This window comes from Choristoneura fumiferana, chromosome 25 (genome assembly GCF_025370935.1).
Source record: "Choristoneura fumiferana chromosome 25, NRCan_CFum_1, whole genome shotgun sequence".
NCBI classification, from domain to species: Eukaryota; Metazoa; Arthropoda; class Insecta; order Lepidoptera; family Tortricidae; genus Choristoneura; species Choristoneura fumiferana.
This window is the reverse complement of record NC_133496.1, coordinates 12,215,158-12,237,014: the sequence shown is the minus strand read 5'-3', so window position 1 is coordinate 12,237,014 and position 21,857 is coordinate 12,215,158. Positions and strand designations below refer to the sequence as shown.

At 40.2% G+C, this 21,857-nt stretch overlaps 3 protein-coding genes across 5 annotated transcripts in view; 1 reads left to right on the top strand and 2 right to left on the bottom strand.

Annotated features, from left to right (window-relative positions):
* ETHR (ecdysis triggering hormone receptor) overlaps positions 1 to 21,857 on the bottom strand; it is a 95,884-nt gene that overhangs the window by 42,530 nt on the left and 31,497 nt on the right. For all 3 annotated transcript variants that reach the window (XM_074107181.1, XM_074107183.1, XM_074107182.1), the window contains exon 2: positions 4,971 to 5,435. In XM_074107181.1, the coding sequence (XP_073963282.1) occupies positions 4,971 to 5,370 (400 nt within the window). In that variant the 5' untranslated portion in view covers positions 5,371 to 5,435. The remainder of the gene's footprint in view (positions 1 to 4,970; positions 5,436 to 21,857) is intronic.
* Positions 11,559 to 15,981, bottom strand: LOC141442065 (uncharacterized). The gene is made up of 4 exons (XM_074106973.1): positions 15,976 to 15,981; positions 14,224 to 15,610; positions 13,342 to 13,530; positions 11,559 to 11,596 (listed from the first exon to the last, which is right to left on the bottom strand). Exons 1-4 carry the CDS (start codon positions 15,979 to 15,981, stop codon positions 11,559 to 11,561), a joined length of 1,620 nt encoding a protein of 539 aa, XP_073963074.1.
* Positions 17,440 to 19,041, top strand: LOC141442064 (uncharacterized). Its single transcript, XM_074106972.1, has one exon. It carries the CDS (start codon positions 17,440 to 17,442, stop codon positions 19,039 to 19,041), a length of 1,602 nt encoding a protein of 533 aa, XP_073963073.1.

The following is a 21,857-nucleotide window of genomic DNA, read 5'->3' as shown; positions in this document are numbered from 1 at the left end:
GCGTGGAGAGTAAGGCAGCCGGTGAAATTACTGGCACTTGAGGTATCCCATCTTAGGCCTCTAGGTTGGCAACGCATCTGCAATCCCCCTGGTGTTGCAGATGTTTATGGGCGGTGGTGATCTCTTACCATCAGGAGACCCACTTGCTCGTTTGCCTTCCAGTCGTATAAAAAAAATTCAATGGTGTGTGTGTGGAGTTTCCAAACCTTACTGGGCCCGCGTGAGAACTTCAGCCTAAACACTCAGTTTAATATAAAGCCGGAGCCCAGCAGTGAAATTCATATATTTAGGTCTGAAAGTAATTGTAAAGTAGGTACAGTACAGCAAAGTGACACAACAAAGAAATAAAATGAAATGAAAAAGAAAGTTTATTCGGGACACAAATAATGGATAAAACAAAAAAAAGCAAAATAAAATAAAATGAGAATACAAAATGCTAAAAAAATACTAAAAAATTAGGAATACTTATTTGTTTGTGCCCGAAATGGTCCCGCCTCAGCATAAAATGCGGATTCCTTGGGTGGAGCCAGCGCTGGTCTTCCGGCGAGACCGTAATATAGACCAAAGCCTGCATAAATATCTGATACGACTCTTTGTAGGGCCAGTAGGACGTGTCAGATACTCAGATACTTTAGGCAGTTGGTTTCACCGCAGCGCATTCTGAATTAGCGCTGCCTACACTGCTGCCTCAATGCACGCCATAGTGTGGCAGATATCATGTCGGTGACTGTACCAACGTAAACATTACCTATCAGATGTTTATTAGATTAGATTTTTTAGAAAAATATGGCTCTGTCCATTGGAGGACAATTTTGCCAGTGTCTAGTAGGTTTTGCCGTTGTACGGTAAAAAAATTCTAGAAAACGAAATATGAGAGGTAATGGTGGATGAACGATGACAGCGCGAATCGATGTTTATTAATAATACAATTTTCGAAACTCACAATTTGGCGCCAAAAATCCGCCATTTTTATCTTTCAAGAATTTTAAAATGTACCCAGTGTCACTCGCGTCAGCAGGGCTACTACGAAACTCGAAACTCGAAGTACGTATCGTACCGTCCCTCTCGCTCTGGTATTAAATACGTGTCAGAGGGACCGCTAGACACGAACTTCGAGTTTCGAGTTTCGTAGTAGCCCTGCAGCGACACCAAGACGAATGCAATGACGTATCGTTTATAAAATAATAATAAATCGGTTCAGCCTTTGAGTAGTTACGAGAGGACATAGTAATAGACATACATACATACATAACGGGTCAAACACAACCCTCTTTCTTCGCAGTCGGGTAAAAATCACCAACCACTCCTGAATTTCAACCAACATATTGCACTGATAATTTTTGCACACATTAAGGCTCACATTTGTGAATATAAAACAGCGTTTTTACAGCACTAATCATCTTTAATGCGAATCCCCATAAAGCCATAAAAAAAAACATTCAATTATTTTAATGCGGCATAACACTATATCTTCAACACCTTTCTTCGGGTGGTCACCGACCACACCATGCCCATAAAAAGATAAGGAGCTTATAATTACTGCTGTTAATTCCGAATGAAAATTACATTTTAATGATACGGTGGAGTGGTGAGAGGTTTTGTCATTTGCGACTTGGCACGAAAGTGTTTGGGTTATAGATTAAATAAGGCGTAGACGCGACAGTACTATTTTATTTGGATTGGAAAGAGATAGGTGCTAAAAAGACACGTTCTTATAACATGCTGCTGCCTACTCTCTCATCAGTGCCTTTAGTCGCCTTTTACAGCACTCACAGGATATTCACAAAACGGGCACGGCATAGCAGTTCATAAGTTATTCACACTTTTGATTATTCCTGTTGCCCGTAAAGTTAACGTTTATTAACTTCCTAGGGAACATTTTGCTGGTAAAGAAGGCTCAAAATGTAATTTCGTTTGAAATATAATACTATTTCGAAAAACATTCCAGCAAAACGGTTGTTAGTGACTGAGGAAACTATAAAATTAAGACATGACAACGTACTTAGAATATTTAATAACCTAACAAGTCACAAGAAACGCCTCAATTTCTATAATAATAATGAGCTTGGGTAAGTTTGCTAAGGTTGCGGTTGAGTGAATATTTAATATTTCGTTTATGGTTCAGTTACAGAGAAATTGTAAGTTGTTTATAGATAACCTAACCAACAAAAAGTGATAAAACCCCCGACTTTGTCACTTCAAAGTTCAATATCTCAAAAATAGCTGGACCGATTTTGATAAAACATATCTAAGAACTATTGTTAGAAAGTCGGTCCACCCGTTTAAGAGCTACGGTGCCACAGACAGAGACAGACACATACACATAGCGGTCAAACTTATAACACCCCTCTATTTCCATGGGGGTTAAAAAAAAACTTTCTAGCGAGTATTTCCAGTGCATTATTTTTGACAACTAGTATTTCCGGCTAAATCTGCGGTATCACGGTGAATGCAGCAGGGCTACTACGATACTCGAAACTCGAAGTTCGTGTCGTGCGGTCCCTCTGACACTTATACTATTGAATACGAGAGTGAGAGGGACGGTACGATAAGAACTCCGAGTTTCGAGTTTCGTAGTAGCCCTACAGGCCGCTTGCAATCGAAGCAATTGGAGTTAAACATGGTTATACGGAGGAGGCCTATGTCCAACAGTGCATCTTGAGGCTGATGATGATGATGATGATTATTTTCGAAGGCGCTGCTAGATTAACAACGAAACATGTAAAAACCCCTTAATTGGTTTATTGAAGTTTTGAAATTAATTATTTTTTATATTTCGAGGAGCATTTTCTTCTAAACTTAGTCCATGCATGAGAACTTGGATTTTTTTTTAACAATTACATCAATAAAAAAACTGACATTGTATGCAATTATGCATAGAGGGGTTTCAGTAATGAGAAAGGTTTTTTGTAGTACCTACAGCAAATGAAGGGTCCACGGAAGAAACGTGTCTAGTCACCTAAACTACTTTTTGAGTTATAGCGGTTTGAAAGTTAGTCATCACGAACAATTACTATGGTTACCATTTATTTACAAGATAAAAAAAATGATTTTATATTGTTTTCAGATTATTTAATTCAATGGTAAGTCATAGTACTTTGTGAGCTCTATATTTTAAGATTAAAATCTCAATTTAAATAAAAAGTGACTAGGCATGTTCTTTCCGAGGACCCTTCAAATTATCTTGACGCGTATATCTAAATTTATCTTCATCTTCATAGCTCACAGAGTTTTAAAACGACTATTTAATGTTGTGTGAAATTTTAAAGCGTCAAAAGCGTGCTTTTGTTCAATTCGTCGATACAACATTTGAGTGAAGTAGACAGGTAAAAAACTGGGCAAGAGCGAGTCAGACTTGCTTTTACTTTATCTAATCTGTGCATGTGTAGAGGTTTTTTAGTTCGGATAACCCTCGTTTAATGTGGAAGAATAAGCTGTATCTTGACGGAATTTCGGATGTTCGCTATTCACTTAGAAAGTATAGCAGTTGTGATTTATGGTATGTACAGACAATTAGTGTGGTCAATTGGTAGGAAACCTGTGTGCGTATAGATTTAATTTTAATACCTCTAATGTACGAATGTTTGCACGCATGTGTGTGCCCCATGTTACTTATTTGAGCCGGATATTTTCTATCTATTCAATGTGTTGACACAAACTTTTTAAATTTACTTACCGCCATTTCATGCTGCACGATTCGCTAGTCAGACCCTAGGGTTTAATTCTCTATGTTCGGAACCCTAAGAAAGGAGTGGAAAAAGTATTTTAACCACGTACTTAAACCGTTTAGCTTATCGACTGTCTGACCCGAGACCAAGGCCGTGGGAAATTGGGGTCCAAATAGTTTGGCTACATTTAAGTGAAGTGATAAAAATGCTTTTACTTTTGTACCTATTTGTGTGTTAAAGCAAAATACTCTGAATTCTTGTTCTCTTTGGTTTATCTATAGGTAAGCTACGCTTTTCAAATGGCATTAGGGATTATTTTTATTTTTATTACATTTTTTATTAAAAAAAACTTAACAAAAACATTCGCTCCCGGCCTGTTAATTTTAGAGTTGCCATCTGTGAGTCATACCCGTTTTTTTTTTAATTTAAAACTGACGAGAGTTTTAGTCATCATCATTATCATCTCAGCCTATTATACGTCCCCCTGTTGGGCATAGGTTCCTCCTAGAACGAAAAGGCTTGGACCGTAGTTCCAGTTTAGTGTTCACACACACCATTGAATTTTATCGCAGGTTTGTGCAGGTTTCCTCACCATTTTTGCCTTCAGCGTAATTAATTTGGAAAAACTCAGGTGCGAGCCTGGATTTGATCCTACGCTTCACTTGACAGGCAATAAGTCAATCCAATAGAACACTAGGTTATAAGTGTATAGTTTATGTAAGACTATAAATACTCCTATAGTAATAGTAATAGTTTTTCGTCCAAAATCCCTCAGAAACCTAACCTAACCTATAGTTTTCGATAGGATGACCATTTTGCAGGTGGTAGGACCTTGTGCAAGGTCCGCCCGGAGACGAAAGTATTTAACCAATGTGTGTTGCCAGTGATGACATATGGATCCGAGACGTGGTGCTTCACTATAGGTCTTACAAATAGGCTCAGAATTGCTCAGCGAGCTATGGAGAGAGCTATGCTTGGGGTTTCTCTACGGGATCGAATCAGAAATGAGGAGATACGTAGAAGAACAAGGGTCACCGACATAGTCAAGCGAATTAGCTCGTTGAAATGGCAATGGGCAGGCCATATAGCACGGAGAACAGATGGCCGTTAGGGCCGAAAGGTTTTCGAGTGGATGGCAAGCGCAGCGTAGGACGTCCACCAACGAGATGGACGGATGACCAGGTTAAAGTCGCAGGTTTACGGTGGATGCAAGCCGCTTCCAACCGAGGCAACTGGAGGTCTATGGGGGAGGCCTATGTCCAACAGTGGACGTCCTATCGCTGATATGATGTAAATACTCACATAATTCCTTTCCCAGCACCCACGTCTCAGGCTTTGAGTTCACCTCCACAAGCACCGTCGGCGTGCACACCAGCAGCACCATCAGGTCAGCAATACTCAGGTTCACCAGGAAGATATTAGTCGAGTTCCTCATATCCTTGGTCTTCAGTATCACAATCGGCACCATCACATTCCCTATCACACCAAGACACAGTATCACTATGCAGAACGACATTGATGTCGCCCTGATATAATACGGTATTTCAGCATACTCTGTATAATTGTCAGACTGGTCGAAAGAGTTGGTCGAGTTGAGACCCGTCGAGTTGATGAGACTCGACGGGTCGGTGAAGAGATCGACCGTCGTGATGAGCGAGAGCGTTCCATTATTAACGACTTCTTGCGGCTCGGTTGAAACCATGTGCGTATGTTGGGACTTCACATCTTTGGGGTTGTTGGTGTTTTATGATGGCATGGCTGTGGTACCTGTAAGAGACGAAAATAACTTTGAGTTAATGCATACTCCATACTAATATTACGCGAAAGTGTGTGTGTTTGTATGTTTGTCCGTCTTTCACGTCGAAACGGTGCGACGGCATAGAGATAGTTTATGGGCCAGAGAGTGACATAAGCTACTTTTTATCCCGGGAAAATGAACAGTTCCCGCGGGAACAGCGCGCGATAACCGAACTCCACGCGGGCGAAGCCGCGGGCAAAAGCTAGTCGCTTCATAATACTCTTAATTAACGTTATACGAAGCCGATATCATCGTGTATTTCTACTCCCGGGGCAATTATAACCGGCTGAGAAAATGGCACTTTGCAAGCCAATACAGTTTCAATTAAAGCGGGTATCCCCCGAAGACCACGTTTAATCCTGGTTGACCGGGAACCCGGGTCAATTTGGTTCGCTCGTGTTGCCCTAATTTAGATCGGTATATGACATAACTATAGCCTGTTAACTTTATCATCATCATCACCCCAGGTTATATAGGTACGTCCCACTGCTGGGCACAGGCCTATTCTCAAAATGAGAGGGCTTGGGCCGCAGTTCCCACGCGGGCCCAGTGCTGATTGGGAACTGCACACACCATTGAATTTTCGCAGGTTTCTGCAGGTTTCCTCACGATGTTTTCCTTCACCGTAAAGCTCGTGGTAAATTTCAAATGTAATTTTGCACATGAATGTCGAAAAAGTCAGAGGTGCGAGCCGGGGCTTGAACCCAAGATTGCTTGAGAGGCGATAGCTCAAACCACTAGGGTTTCTAGTCTGTTTACTTATAGTTGATAAAAATATATGAAAACTAAACTTCACCCGCAGCTTTGCACGCATACTTTAATATTATAAATGCGAAAGTGTGTGTGTTTGTATGTTTGTCCGTCTGTCACGTCGAAACGGAGCGACGGATCGACGTGATTTTTGGCATAGCGATAGTTTATGAGCCAGAGAGTGTCATAGCAGGCTACTTTTTATCCCGGAAAAATGCAGAGTTCCCGATAACCGCATTTCACGCGGGCGAAGGCGCGGGCAAAAGCTAGTACGCAGATAAAGAAAGAAAGAAAAATTTTATTTGGCGTATTCAGATCTGGCGGTTGAATTGAAATTCCAAGATTTTTGTTTTACCGAAGAAATTCCCAAAAGTTACATCGTGGTGGTGGTGGTGGTGATCATGACCTGCACAAACCTGCGAAGAAATTCAATGGTGTGTGCAGTTCCCAATCAGCACTGGGCCCGCGTGGGAACTGCGGCCCAAGCCCTCTCATTTTGAGAGTAGGCCTGTGCCCAGCAGTGGGACATACCTTTATAACCTGGGGTGATGATGATAATAAAGTTAACAGGCTATAGTTACGTTTTACCGAAGAAATTCCCAAAAGTTACATCGTGGTGGTGGTGATCATGACCTGCACAAACCTGCGAAGGAATTCAATGGTGTGTGCAGTTCCCAATCAGCACTGGGCCCGCGTGGGAACTGCGGCCCAAGCCCTCTCATTTTGAGAGTAGGCCTGTGCCCAGCAGTGGGACATACCTTTATAACCTGGGGTGATGATGATAATAAAGTTAACAGGCTATAGTTACGTTTTACCGAAGAAATTCCCAAAAGTTACATCGTGGTTCTCTTCTCAAAATATATATATATTTGAAAGGGTCTGGGCCGTAGTTCCCACGCGGGCCCAGTGCGGATTGGGAACTTCACACATACCATTGAATTGCTTCGCAGGGTTGTGCAGGTTTCCTCACGATGTTTTCCTTCACCGTAAAGCTCGTGGTAAATTTCAAATGTAATTCCGCACATGAATTTTGAAAAACTCAGAGGTGCGCGCCGAACCCACGATCCTCTGCTTGAGAGGCCATAGGTCAAACCCCTCAGCCACCACGGCTTCTCATTAACGTTGCATTAAAAACGACCCTGCAAAATTTTACGACTTTACCCAAGCCTATTTCGAGATCTTATCCCGTGGGAAAGTCGGACGGATCAAATGATAGCAGAACTAATTAAAAGTCATTTTGTTTTGAGTTGTTTGAGTCACCTACTGACTCATGGGAAATTATCGCCACTAAACCCAACTGAGTTTAAAGTTTTAACGGATTCATGGCCACTTGATTGAGCAATATGAACTGAGTTCCTCTCTAATTGAGTTCACTCACTACAAATTAGAATTGAGGAGATACGTAGAAGAACGAAGGTCACCGAGTTAGCCAAGCAAATTAGCTCGTTGAAGTGGCAATGGGCAGGCCATATAGCACGAAGAACAGATGGCCGTTGAGGACGGAAAGTTCTCGCATGGAGGCTGTGGATCTGCAAGCGCAGAAAAACGTCCACCAACGAGATGGACGGATGAACTTGTTAAAGCCGCGAGTTCATATAATAGTTTTATAAATAATAATAATAATAGCGACATCTCTTGTCCGGGTGAGCGGTTAGTTCCAATGGGGTGTTGAAAGTTTCTCGATGAGGGCTACAACATAGATGTAAGACACAAACAAGCTGAGATGAGTCTTAAGTCTTATCCAGTAAATGTTGAGACTCAATACGCGGACAATATAAACATTCTTTATACGTGAGTGGGTACAAGTCAACGGCCAAGTCACACAACATTAACTATAATAATAAAGAAATCGCAGTAAGGAACCTTAGACTTGGCACGACTTTGTCTAGATTTCATTACTTTTTAGAGATAAACAAGCAGCTCCATCGAGACTTGGCTAGTTTTTTACAGAATGTTTAAAATATTATATATTTAATTTATTATATATTTATTAAATATTTTTTGAAAAGGCGGTATGTCGATCTCTAATAGTTTGGTTGAACTCTTGTGTTTTCTAATCAGGGTCACCATGTACTCCAGATCTTCGATTATCCTAGTTTTTATAGTTTTCTCTTTATGTGGCCATTAAACCCTAACTCTGTACCAAATTTCAGCTCTCTGAGTTTATGGGAAGTACTAGTTCTATTTCGATGATCATGAGTGAGTGAGTGAGTGAGTGTCATAAAATGCGAAACTTTGCTTTCGCTTAACTTCGGAACTAAATGACCTACAGACTTGAAATTTCGATTTTAAGTATGTGATTATAGCTTACTGGATGACGAAAATTTCTGCGTTCTGGTCTTATCCAGAGGTTCTCAAATAGGGGCCTGAAAATGCGGCGAAAAGGTTTCAGTAAAGGATGGTACGGCAGTGTTTGATTCGCGTTCGTTTTGGCGAGGGCACTACCGTCCCCTAGATATTAAACAGCCTATTCGCGCTTAATAAGCATGATAACTGAAACCCAAATGATATGATAACTGAAAGCACGTCGCCAAAAAAGCTATTATTTTTCCATTTCCTTTCGTCCATGCATTCAATATCAAATTCCAATAATGCATTGCTATGACAAATACCACAGTTGTATTCAATATTTTTCCGTATTTCAGTTGTATTTTAGAGTAATATTTCCTGTATAAGTATTTATATGAGTCCACGGGGAAACGATGGCGTACAATAATTTTGTACGCTAATAGAAACGAACTTCAATAGGTATGCAATAGAATTTGTGTTATTGTGAAATGTGTTCAATTTTATTATTTAGAACTATAGTTTTACACAACACAACTAATAATTCCGAGCTTGCTTTGCTTTTGTAACAATTTTTGCTACGGTAGTGTTCTGTATTTTTTTTTGTTTTCTGTATTATACAGTCAATATTTATTTATAATTATTGTTTTCAGTATACAGGCTGATTCGAAAGACGTAAGCAGGACTAACCCTACACACTCAGTATTCGTTAACAGATTGTTCACAATCATATTTTTGTTGGACCGACAATTTTAATTGTGGAGTGGCCATGTACTTGGTAAATAATTTATTTTGCAACATTACAAAAAATACGCTGATCTCACTAATACTGGTTCGGTATAGTAGCATTAACTAACTGAATCCGGTACGGCTAATCCTGCTTACGTCTCCTGAATCATCCTGTATATGTATGCAATTTTCCAGGATAAAAACTATAAGTAATGACCTTGCCAGGGTCTTGAGAATCTTCATACCAAATTTCACCTAAATTACGGTTTAAGCGTGAAGATGTAATAGACAGATAAACGCATTTAGGATATATAAGTACGTAATTGTTATGTAGATTTTTTGATTAAGGCTGGATTAGACCAATAAAACTTACCAGTATTTAATGAGACATCATTTTCCACTAAAGCGTATTTTTGTATTATAAGTAGTGCTATTATTTAAAATACAGGTCCTTATCTTGGCTGCATGAATAATTTATAATAGTTTTGTTTTAAAATTAGAGTTTATAATTATATCTTAAATTAAACTCGCCCTTGGGAGACGGCGGGATGATTTGGACAAACGTAAGTATATATAAATAATACAAGTAAGGTTGTAAAGAGACCTTTGATTAGCAGTGGGACTCTTTAATCCTGGCCTGGGGTTCCAAGCCTGGGGGGGGGGGGGGGGGATTGAGCCAAAGGGGTAAAACCGTATTACGGGTTATTTTGTTTTGAGGGGCAATGGCGACAGTGCCAAAGAAAGTCGTACCTACCCATTCTTTATCTATGCACTGACTTGTAAGACCAACCATATCGTGCTTTGTTTTTATTTAAATTTAAGGAGCTTTAAATTTACTGATATTTATAAATAATTCATTCACAGTTCAGATCCACGTTTATTTATGTAAAGTAATCACGCTATAAGCGGGTAAAACCGAAATAGCTTTTTAAACTCGACATTATAATGGAAATTACCCTAATCAGATTGGAATCACCCTTAATTTGTATACAGGAGGCATTATAGCTGTATTTGTATCATGATTTATTAGACATTATTTTATGATGAACGTTTATTTGTTGATATAAGTTTCATAAAGTCGTAACAGTGGTAGGTACCGGCATGTAAGCCACACAGGGTGATTTGTGAGTGAAACATGAAAAAAAAATATATTAATTTTCGAATATCTTCAAATGCAGTTTTTTTTTCTTTTTAAAAATATAAGAATGTTTCATTCAAGTAAAATGAGCTTTCTTAAGGATTTCAGGCATTCTCCAGGACCCATCAATTTTTTCCGTCCTGAATTAGTAAAAAGCTGTGGTGGCCTAGTGGTTTGTTTCTGTCTTTCTTTCTATGGCCTTTCAAGCAGAGGATCGTGGATTCAAAACCGGGCGCACCACCGAGCTTTTCCAAATCGATCTAAGAAATCACATTCGAAATTTACCACGAGCTTTGCGGTCAAAGAAAACATCGTGAGGAAACGTATAAACTTACAAAGTAAGTAATTCAATTGTGTGGTGTGTGTGTTGAGTTCCCAATCCGCACTGGCCCGCGTGGGAACGCCGACCCGTGCCCTTTTTTTCTGAAAAGAAGCCTATGCCTGTGCCCAGCACTGCAACGGACTTATATAGGCCTGGATGTTGATGATGATGACAGTTACTTATTGCTCACACTTACAAATCAAGCTTACCAACAAGCCAAGTCGTCAGTAAACTTTAAAAAGCGGCCAAGTGCGAGTCGGACTCGTGAGTTATAGGTACAACATTAGACATTAGCAAAAAACGGCAAAAAAATCAAGTTTATTTTATGGGAGCCTCCTTTATATATTTATTTTATTTTAATTTTGTTATTTATTTTTAAAGTGAATTTACAACTAAATATTGCCGTTATTGCTACTGTTGCCGTTATTAATATCGGGCAAAAAAAACACGTTTGTTTTACTTTATTCAATATTTATTTTATTCTATTTTTTGTATTTTTTGTTATAGCGGCAACAGACATTTATCATCTGTGAAAATTTCAACTGTCTATATAGCTATCACAGTTCATGAGTTACAGCCTGAAAACAAACAGACAGATGGACAGTGGAGTCTTATTAATACTTAGGGTCCCTTCTTTACTCTTTGGGTACGGAACCCTAAAAATTATTGTTAAAACTAACTGCAGCGACATAATCAACAGAATCTAATTGCGGTAGCGACACCACCGACGCGAGCGAAATTCAATTAACTTTTAATTCAGCGACTTGTTAGCTGGCTCATAAACACGCCAGTTTGTAGGTAAAAGAATTTCTTTGTTAATAGAAGAAGAAGGAGAAGAAGAAAGAATTTATTTGAAATATAACAAGGTTACAATTTAGAGTTATCGGCGGACTCCGACTCTGGGCCTGTATCGAGGAGACCAGAGAATTTACAATTTACAGCAGTTACTAAGTTGACACAAATCAAATTCTTAACCTAAATTGGGCGTGTGTGTGTGTGTATGTGTGTGCATGTGCGCGTGTGTATGTGTGTGTAAATTTAATTACAGGCTGCCTGCAATAACCTCCTCAGTTTCATCGTAGGAAGAAGAGGAACTAAGTATATTTGTCTCAGTCTTAAACTGGCTGTTGCCCGCGATTACTTTTGCGGAGAATTCGTTTGTCACTATCCCGCGGGAACTAAATATGTAATTTTCGCAGACTAAACAAAAATTGCTTCTTATCACTGGTTGCCGGTCCTTTGAGAGATTGATAGGCTCGTTTTTTAAAGATCCAGTCCGGGAATGCTGTCCCAGGAAGCTGATTCCATATTTGTGCGAAGCCGGGGCGTGTTGCTAGCAGGTAGACAAGTAATCAAAATATGTAAAATACTCGTATGTTGTTGCTTGCTACAATAAGGGCAGCTAAGATATGTATCAGACTCACGAAACTGTGTTTTTAAATATAATTATAAACGTTAAACAATCTAGATGACTATCTGCGCCTGGGCAGCTATTGTGTCGGTTTTACACGTCACGAGTTTTAAAAATAAAACTTTCGTTATTCAAGTGGCTTTGTTTAATCCAAGATCTCTTACATACATTATACATGCGTCTGTATTCCATTGCGCAAAACAGACAGAGACAACAGAACGGCAAATTTCCTTACATACCTACTTCTTTCCCTTCAATCGAAGGCATGCTTTCTAAGAACAAATATTTATGTGTCTTATAGTTATAGTCTTGCCAACACTCATTACCAATACGCCGCGAAATTTAAAATTATAAACAAAAAAATACAAAATACAAAGGCAATACGGCCTCTGGTCATCCGTCTATCTCGTTGACGGACGTCCTACGCTGCGCTTGCCAATTGCCCCAATGGCCATCTGTTCTTCGTGCTATATGGCCTGCCCATTTCCACTACAACGAGCTAATTCGTTTGGCCATTCCGATTTCGTTCTTCTACGCATCACTTTATTTCTGATTCGTTCTCGTAGAGAAACCCCGAGCATAGCCCTCTAAATAGCTCATAGCTTGCCCATACCGACCGATTTAAATGTTGCCACCCTGTATAGTTATAGCCCCTTTATAACTTGCTATAGTTACTATATCTCGAAGAACAGATGCCCATTAGGACCGAAAAGTTCTCGAATGGAGACCGCGGATCGGCAAGCGCAGCGTCCACCAACGATTGTCGCTTGCAGGTTACGCATTTTGATACTGTTGAACTAACAAGTCGTCTAACACCAGTGATCCAATAAGTCTCCCTGAGTACTGTCATTAGAATACCCGGGCCGGCGTGATGCAACATGTGGTGTTTCGAGGTTACTAGTCTTTTGATTATAAGATGCTTCCCAGGCAGAAATATCGGACATACAAAGTCTGTGGGCTCATCACTAAGTACAAGCTTTGTGCGAATTCTTAATAAGCCTTCCTCATCTTTAAATATTTGCAGATTTTTCGACTTTTTGATACCATCTGCCATCATTTCGGCTTGAACCATCTTTAAAATTTTCTTCTCGGCGCTCTGAAACTCCTCACAGGTCAGTTCACCTCTTCGTTTATTTTTATTCTTGCAGTTGTACGCAAATCTTAATATCCAGCCAACCGTTCTCACTATCATAGTAAATTTGGAAAAGTAAGTCAGTCTGGATAGAATTGTACTAATACCTGCCGTAGTATTAGCAAGTACGATCTTCTTCCTTTCTTTGTTGACTTCTTGCTCATCAACGTTTAATTGAGACATAGGCCATTCACTTTCTTCTGCTTTCAGCCAAGCCGGTCCCTCCCACCATTTACTCTTCAGTAGGTGTTTAGCGTTGCAGCCTCTCGAAGGTAAGTCGGCAGGGTTCATCGAGCCTGGTAGATGATACCAATCTTCCACGTTAGTATATTGACGTATCTCCTTCACTCTGTTCTTTACAAAAATGTTCCAGTCTCCCTCAGTCGTAATCCAGGTGAATGCTACGCTTGCGTCAGTCCAGAAGTAAACTCGACAATTTGACAGTTCCAACGCTTCTTTGACTTGAATATACAAGCGTGTCGCAATTAGGTTTGCCATTAATTCTAAGCGCGGTATGCTGACTTCACGGACTGGTGCGACGCGTGACTTCGCTTGAACCAACTGCACAGTAACTTCTCTTTGAAATTCGCTTCGCAGGAAAATGGCAGTCGCGAATGACACCTTGCTCGCATCACTAAAGACATGCAGGCTGTTATTACATTTGTTTATTGTAGCAGAGGTAAGTCGACGCGGAATACGGCAGTCAATAAGCAAGTGAATATGTTTAGACCAATCGAGGTATTCCTTTTGTAAGTTAATCGGCAGTTCTGAATCCCAACCCAGCTTTAAATTCCAAGTTTTTTGAATAATTCGTTTGGGCACAAGAGTAACTGGGCATGCCAAACCGACCGGATCAAAAACCTTTTGGGTTATGGACAACAAACTCCTTTTTGTAACTTTTTCTTCTAAGGTCATGTTTTGAACGAAGTTGACATTACAGTACAATTGATCTCTTTTCAAATCCCATATAAGGCCGAGTACAGACAGACTGTCTTCTTTTGACGTCATGTCTTTATTGGTCATGGGAGCTGTGACCCAACCTCGTAAGTCAAATTTCGCCTCCAACATTACTCTTTTCGCCTCTTCTATGAAGATTTGTGCTTCTTGCTCACTCTCTAGGCTTGTGACGCAGTTATCAACATAGAAAGAGTTCTTGAGACGCTCAGCCGTGTCCTTATATTTTTCGGTGTACTTTTCCAAGTGGTAATTTATAGTCGCACCCAAAAGAAATGGACTGGACGTTACGCCGAATACCACACGACGATGGCGGTAGGTTATCAAGTCTTTTCTTTCATTATTCTTCCACCACAGAAAAGACAGATATCGTCTGTCTTCATCATTCAGTGATATCTGAAGAAAGGCTTTCTTAATGTCGGACGTTATCCCAATCGCATATTTTCTAAATTTGATCAGTAGTTTCGGAATGAGTTCAAGACAATTTATGCCCTTTTCTAGGAACGAGTTGAGAGAATTCCCATTACGATCTCGAGCAGACGCGTCAAAAACTGGACGAACTCTCGTGGTCAGGCTGGAGCTCTTTATGACAGCGTGATGTGACAGGTAGTGTTTTGGTCTCGCTGTGTCATTGACCTCTTCAATTACGCCCTCCTTCAACCAATCTTCAAAGACTTGACAGTAGTTATCAAACTCGTTCAGCTTTAGAAGTCTCTGTGTTGTTGACATCAATCTTCGTTCAGCTAACTGTTTGTTGTCAAGAAGCTCTCCATGATTTGGTTTCCACGGTAAATCTACTTCGTACCGTCCTTCGTTGTTGATTTTGATCGAATTTCTAAACTGGTCCATTATGATAGAGTCAGACTTCGTCTTGCTTGCAACTTCCGCCGGGTCTCGTATTCCAAGAGTTTCTAAATCCCAAAGCTCCGATAATTGCAAGTTAGCCGATACTACGTTCGTCATTACACTGCATGCGTTCATTATGGGCCCTTGAAGTGTCCATCCAAATTTATTTTTCATTGCCACGAGGTTATTGTTCAGACGTATGAAACTGTCAGTGAGCAAAAAGCCTGCATAGTCTGCGCCGATTAGCAACCCGATGGTGGGCGTAGCCTCTTCGCCGACGTCACTCAACGCGATGTTATGTTTCTTCAACTCTTGAAACAATTCGTGGTTTGTGTTCAAACGAGGTATGTAGCCGCAGATCGTGGATTTGTCAAGCGCAGTAATCTTGCATTGAAACTCGTTGTCTAGGCTCGCGACAGTGAATTCGTAGCAGTTGAACGACTGCTTCTTAGTTTCAATCCCGCCGAAGAGACAGTGTGACAAAGTTTCTTTGCTGACAGGTTTAAGACCTAAATCCTCAATAATATCGCGACGTAAATACGATCTTTGTGCGCCCGTATCAATAAATGCCCGTACCTGTATGCATTTATTATCGCTAATAATATTTACCATAAACGTTTGCAACAGTGTAGTACCAGCCTTATTTTGTGCTATATTGTTATTCAAATTTGACGTTCCGTCTTTGAAAGTTTTAACATTTTCATTTTGAATTGACGCTTTAATGTCAGGGCACATTAATACAGCATGACGTTTGGAACAGAAAAGGCATTTCGAGAAATTTTTGCACTTTTTCATATTATGTCCCGTCTTTAGACAAATAAAACAAGCTCCCTTTTTATTTAACGCTTCCTTTCTAGCTTCATACGACATCTTGTTAGCCTTGTAGCACTCGAAGCTGTTATGCGATGCCTTTTCACACCAAACGCAACAAATCTTCTTACCTGCATCTTTTACCGTGGAAACCAAATCATGGAGAGCTTCTTGACAACAAACAGTTAGCTGAACGAAGATTGATGTCAACAACACAGAGACTTCTAAAGCTGAACGAGTTTGATAACTACTGTCAAGTCTTTGAAGATTGGTTGAAGGAGGGCGTAATTGAAGAGGTCAATGACACAGCGAGACCAAAACACTACCTGTCACATCACGCTGTCATAAAGAGCTCCAGCCTGACCACGAGAGTTCGTCCAGTTTTTGACGCGTCTGCTCGAGATCGTAATGGGAATTCTCTCAACTCGTTCCTAGAAAAGGGCATAAATTGTCTTGAACTCATTCCGAAACTACTGATCAAATTTAGAAAATATGCGATTGGGATAACGTCCGACATTAAGAAAGCCTTTCTTCAGATATCACTGAATGATGAAGACAGACGATATCTGTCTTTTCTGTGGTGGAAGAATAATGAAAGAAAAGACTTGATAACCTACCGCCATCGTCGTGTGGTATTCGGCGTAACGTCTAGTCCATTTCTTTTGGGTGCGACTATAAATTACCACTTGGAAAAGTACACCGAAAAATATAAGGACACGGCTGAGCGTCTCAAGAACTCTTTCTATGTTGATAACTGCGTCACAAGCCTAGAGAGTGAGCAAGAAGCACAAATCTTCATAGAAGAGGCGAAAAGAGTAATGTTGGAGGCGAAATTTGACTTACGAGGTTGGGTCACAGCTCCCATGACCAATAAAGACATGACGTCAAAAGAAGACAGTCTGTCTGTACTCGGCCTTATATGGGATTTGAAAAGAGATCAATTGTACTGTAATGTCAACTTCGTTCAAAACATGACCTTAGAAGAAAAAGTTACAAAAAGGAGTTTGTTGTCCATAACCCAAAAGGTTTTTGATCCGGTCGGTTTGGCATGCCCAGTTACTCTTGTGCCCAAACGAATTATTCAAAAAACTTGGAATTTAAAGCTGGGTTGGGATTCAGAACTGCCGATTAACTTACAAAAGGAATACCTCGATTGGTCTAAACATATTCACTTGCTTATTGACTGCCGTATTCCGCGTCGACTTACCTCTGCTACAATAAACAAATGTAATAACAGCCTGCATGTCTTTAGTGATGCGAGCAAGGTGTCATTCGCGACTGCCATTTTCCTGCGAAGCGAATTTCAAAGAGAAGTTACTGTGCAGTTGGTTCAAGCGAAGTCACGCGTCGCACCAGTCCGTGAAGTCAGCATACCGCGCTTAGAATTAATGGCAAACCTAATTGCAACACGCTTGTATATTCAAGTCAAAGAAGCGTTGGAACTGTCAAATTGTCGAGTTTACTTCTGGACTGACGCAAGCGTAGCATTCACCTGGATTACGACTGAGGGAGACTGGAACATTTTTGTAAAGAACAGAGTGAAGGAGATACGTCAATATACTAACGTGGAAGATTGGTATCATCTACCAGGCTCGATGAACCCTGCCGACTTACCTTCGAGAGGCTGCAACGCTAAACACCTACTGAAGAGTAAATGGTGGGAGGGACCGGCTTGGCTGAAAGCAGAAGAAAGTGAATGGCCTATGTCTCAATTAAACGTTGATGAGCAAGAAGTCAACAAAGAAAGGAAGAAGATCGTACTTGCTAATACTACGGCAGATATTAGTACAATTCTATCCAGACTGACTTACTTTTCCAAATTTACTATGATAGTGAGAACGGTTGGCTGGATATTAAGATTTGCGTACAACTGCAAGAATAAAAATAAACGAAGAGGTGAACTGACCTGTGAGGAGTTTCAGAGCGCCGAGAAGAAAATTTTAAAGATGGTTCAAGCCGAAATGATGGCAGATGGTATCAAAAAGTCGAAAAATCTGCAAATATTTAAAGATGAGGAAGGCTTATTAAGAATTCGCACAAAGCTTGTACTTAGTGATGAGCCCACAGACTTTGTATGTCCGATATTTCTGCCTGGGAAGCATCTTATAATCAAAAGACTAGTAACCTCGAAACACCACATGTTGCATCACGCCGGCCCGGGTATTCTAATGACAGTACTCAGGGAGACTTATTGGATCACTGGTGTTAGACGACTTGTTAGTTCAACAGTATCAAAATGCGTAACCTGCAAGCGACAATCGGTGAAACATGCCGACACACCGTTACCACCTTTGCCTCTGGACAGAATAAAACCTGCTGCTGCCTTTGAAGTGACTGGTATTGATCTAGCTGGTCCTCTCTTTCTGCGGTCGGGAGGGAAGGTGTGGATAATTTTATTTACGTGTGCTGTATACCGCGCCGTACACCTGGAACTAACAAAATCGCTGTCAACTGAAGCTTTTCTCATGGCGTTACGACGGTTTATTGCAAGACGTGGAAGAGTCAACACAATTTACACGGATAATGGCACTAATTTCCACGGAGCTGATAATCTGTTAAAAGCATTGAATTGGGAAGAGATAGCAGCTTACTCCAGTGTGCGAAGCATCAAGTGGAAGTTCAATCCACCGGCTGCGCCATGGTGGGGAGGTTGGTGGGAGCGATTGATTCGTTGTCTTAAGGAACTTCTCCGACGCAACTTGGGACAGAAAACAGTCACTTATGAGGAACTGTCAACCATACTTTGTGATTGTGAGGCCTTGATGAATTCACGGCCCCTAACCTACATCGCGGATAACTCAGAAAACTTGAAGCCTCTGACGCCAGCCTGCTTCGTGCAAGGGCTTCCTGCCAGCGAGACTCCAGATTTAGACCAGCTCGACCATGACTCTTTGAATAGGCGATTAAGGTATTTGCATAAGCTAAGAGGAGATCTAAGAGAGCGGTTTAGGAACGAGTACTTGGGGATGCTCATACAGAAGGGTAAGGAGAGGGACTCTAATATAAAGGTAGGCGATGTCGTATTGGTAGAGACTGATGCGAAGCGTATAAAGTGGCCTTTAGGAGTTATCTTAGAAGTATATACTGGAAAAGATGGAAATGCTAGAGTAGCTAGAGTACGCACAGCCGACGGCGAGTACACCCGGGCATATCAACGTCTATACCCGCTGGAAGTGCAACCTGACGAGGTCCTGTGAAGATAGAAGGTTTGGGTCTTCGTCCCAAAGGTGGGAGGATGTTAGAAACCTCTACGGTGCTGTGCAATGACGTCTAATTGAACTTTGTATTTTTTACCGTTCTGTGTCACTAAAATAAATGGTGAATCGTAAACATTGGTTTTCCTCTGTATTAAGATTTCTTGTGGTTTTTAACACCCGGTATGTATGGAATGGAGTAAAGCTAAAGCCACATTCATAATTAAGAACTTTTAAGTGCAAGCAAACCTTTGAGTTTGAGTTAAACGAAAGTTAATTCCATACGAACTACAGTCCAAAGTAACAATAGTCTAAGATCCGAATTAAAGAGGATTTGCACCTATCTGTTTAATGAATAAAAAGTATTAAAATTTTATATTCAAGGTTCGCCATACAAATCCTGACCAAACCATAATTAAATAAAAATTGTTTTTTTTTTTTAAATTGCACTTTGTATTTAACGAGTAAATTTAATAGCAAAACAAAAATATGAAGCCTGCTCGTAATAAATGTTTAAAAATGGGGGCTAACTATTTTTATGGCATAACTTGCTTAATATAGATCAGTACCTACTAGTCTTTTTTCCCCATTCCTATAATAAATAAATATGTATCACATAAGCTCTATTTCACTGTGAACACGATGATGTAGGGTTAGCTGCAAAAATTTGTTTTGAATTTGCATGATGCTTGGAGATTATTTGTTTTACTTTGGCCAGGAATTTTTAGACAATCCACTCGCGACAGTTTTTCATACTACGAGTAAATTTACTATAAAATGCTTTTTATCTATTAAACAAATGAGTAAAGGTCGTTCTTAGATGGACCCTCTACTATAAAGTGATATACTGTAAGTACTCTAGTATTGAGGTTCACGGAGCAGACAAAATATTCAACTGTATTAGATGTCTTAACTTTTAAAAGCTGCAACTCATCTCGTATCTAACTAAAACTTCCACTCCATCAAATTAACAAGTTAGCGAAACACTTTAGCCAACTAGTTTGTCAGTAAGTTTTTACTGTTCTTCGACTCATGTAATTTAGTTTTTTTTTTTGCTTTATCTTGTTAGATGTTCCATTAAAAAATTGTATCTTCTGCCAGTAGCTGACGATTGAGCAGGCTAGAGATGGACTTGTCAAAGATAATAATTTACCTACCTAATATGTTTATTCACTTGATATGTAATTCAAGTTCGGTTCAAAATTATGAACGTGAAAGCTAGTGTGTTTTTCAGTCTGTCCGTTACCTCTTCACGCTTAAATCGCTCAACAGATTTAAATGAGATTTGGTATAGAATAGTTTGAGACTCTGGGATGCAGCAGGGCTACTACGAAACTCGAAACTCTAAGTTCATATCGTTCCGTCCCTCTCGCTCTCGTATTAAACAGTATAAGTGTCAGAGGGACCGCACGGCACGAACTTCGAGTTTCGAGTTTCGTAGTAGCCCTGCTGGGATAATGCTTGCATCTGCGTCGATAAAGGGAGAGTTTTAAAAATAAGTCTATGTCCCGTATGTCTTTGTTTTGGTTTCTGTTGGTGCGAACGCGACTAAATCTGCTCAACATCTGGCCGAAATCGGTACCAATATCGTATCCATTAATTAAAGGTGTCCAACTAACAAGGGTCGACCACAAGCCGCAAATTACTTGCCAACCCATAAACCTATTAACTTGGCGATGTCTACTCTACCTAAAGGTTGCTCTAGGATTATTGAAACAAGGTCAGATGTATTTTACAAAGCCCAATTCCGCATTTTGCCACAGAATTTCTGACAGTTACACTGCCTCTGCCTCTGCAATAAACATAGTTACAGTTAAGTTCCATTGTAATTTTTGTAACCAGGTTTTTTGTCCCATCTTGTAGCTTTTGGTAGCCAGCTGCGAAATGGGAATTGTGCTTTCTCATCTTGTAGCTGGCTACAGCTAGATTAAATAAAACCATAAACAATTACTTTGCTCACCCGTAACCTTACGATAGGTACGTCTATGCAACAAATGTGTATTCGTATAGCTCCTCTACACTGTCACATAATCACAAAAACCTAATTATCACCACCACTATCACACTGTTGACGCGTTTCAAACTCAATCAGAGTTCATCTCAGAGCTACACAATCGTTCAACCATGCTACCAGATGTGATTGGTTGCTAGCTACGAAATGGGAAGTCGTGCTTTCAGAGGTCTCCTCTCAGAATTAGAGGGCTTCGGCCGTAGTTCTTACGAGGGCCAGTGCGAATTGGGAACTTCACACACACTATTGAATCGTTTGGCAGATCTGTACAGGTTTCCAAAATGTATTCCTTCATCGTAGGTACCTATAACATTCCGAAATTTTAATACAACTACCAGATCTAAAGACTAATAAAAATATAATGTCGATAAGTTTTCTTGTCCGCCAGTACAAGTGTTACGACAGCGACACGACAATGCACTTAAGTGGAACTATTAAGTGTAAGTCGTTCGTGTGGACACAGCTTTATAAGATCAATATTTTCATTGTTTTTATTACTTGGTCAGACTTAAAATACCCTAAGCCTAGGGTTTGTAGAGTACATACTATACTAGTAATCACGCGTCAAAACATCTGGAAAATTGCATCACGCGCGCAAACCAATCCCTGCTTTGTTTTTGAATTTTAACCAATCAACAAGCACATACAACAAGCATACTTGCAACCTCGAAAATGATTCGTATTTGAATCATAAGTCGTTTTGGTTTAAAGTATGGCCACTTTTTGTGCAATTTGTTCTGAGTTACGCTTCCTGACTAATTATTGTTTATTCGTAGTGTGGAGTGTGGAGGTCTCCCTTTGCCTTCCA

Excerpts from the sequence above, each read along its gene's own strand:
- LOC141442065 (XM_074106973.1), bottom strand. Across the intron at positions 13,531-14,223 it reads CATGACGTCAAAAGAAGACA|GCTCGATGAACCCTGCCGAC; the intron begins GTCTGTCTGTAC and ends ATCATCTACCAG. Across the intron at positions 11,597-13,341 it reads ACTTGCTAATACTACGGCAG|GCCCAGAGTCGGAGTCCGCC; the intron begins GTATTAGTACAA and ends TCCTCGATACAG.
- LOC141442064 (XM_074106972.1), top strand. The coding sequence starts at position 17,440 with ATGAACCCTGCCGACTTACCTTCGAGAGGCTGCAACGCTAAACACCTA.